General features: G+C 52.5%; 1 protein-coding gene across 1 annotated transcript in view; it reads left to right on the top strand.

Moving 5' to 3' along the window:
• Positions 1-764: 764 nt before the first annotated feature.
• PARP10 (poly(ADP-ribose) polymerase family member 10) overlaps positions 765-1,061 on the top strand; it is a gene marked incomplete at both ends in the record, with an annotated part of 16,507 nt that continues 16,210 nt past the window's right edge. The window contains one exon of the mRNA XM_018575606.1: positions 765-1,033. Coding sequence (XP_018431108.1) covers positions 765-1,033 — 269 coding nt within the window. The remainder of the gene's footprint in view (positions 1,034-1,061) is intronic.

Here is a 1,061-nt window from a genome sequence, read left to right as displayed (position 1 = left end):
TGATCAGGTCACATGACCTCCGGGATCCCTCCTGATCACCAAGTATAGTGATGCCACGTATGATCAGGTCACATGACCTCGGGGATCCCTCCTGATCCACTATGTATAGTGATGTCACGTATGATCAGGTCACATGACCTCCGGGATCCCTCCTGATCACCATGTATAGTGATGTCACATATGATCAGGTCACATGACCTCCGGGATCCCTCCTGATCACCATGTATAGTGATGTCACATATGAACAGGTCACATGACCTCAGGGATCCCTCCTGATCGCCATGTATGATTTCACATATGATCAGGTCACATGACCTCCGGGATCCCTCCTGATCACCATGTATAGTGATGTCACATATGAACAGGTCACATGACCTCCGGGATCCCTCCTGATCACCATGTATAGTGATGTCACGTATGAACAGGTCACATGACCTCCGGGATCCCTCCTGATCACCATGTATAGTGATGTCACATATGATCAGGTCACATGACCTCCGGGATCCCTCCTGATCGCCATGTATAGTGATGTCACGTATGAACAGGTCACATGACCTCCGGGATCCCTCCTGATCACCATGTATAGTGATGTCACATATGATCAGGTCACATGACCTCGGGGATCCCTCCTCATCACCATGTATAGTGATGTCACATATGATCAGGTCACATGACCTCAGGGATCCCTCCTGATCGCCATGTATGATCAGGTCACATGACCTCCGGGATCCCTCCTGATCGCCATGTATGATCAGGTCACATGAACTTCCTTGATGGTTTGTCTTCCAGATGCGGAGGGGGTCGTGTCTAAGGGGGAGCACCGCTTACAACATGTGACCGTCCAGGTGAGGCGTCCTCCTCCATGGGACCCCAGGAAGGTCGTTCTCTCTGGTCTGGATCTGGACACACCGGAGGTTCTCCTGGAATTGTATGTGGAGGCCGTGAGTGGCCGGGAGACCTTCACCATTCACCGCGCAGCAGATAAGACCTCCGCCCTGGTCTCCTTCCAGCAAGAGCTAAGTGAAGACGGTGAGTGAGGGGCGGGCGGTGAGTGAGGGGGG

This window comes from Nanorana parkeri, unplaced genomic scaffold (genome assembly GCF_000935625.1).
Source record: "Nanorana parkeri isolate BGI_ZX_2015 unplaced genomic scaffold, ASM93562v1 scaffold4248, whole genome shotgun sequence".
Lineage (NCBI taxonomy): Eukaryota > Metazoa > Chordata > Amphibia > Anura > Dicroglossidae > Nanorana > Nanorana parkeri.
The sequence above is the reverse complement of the archived record's forward strand: the minus strand, read 5'-3'. Positions and strand labels throughout refer to the sequence as shown.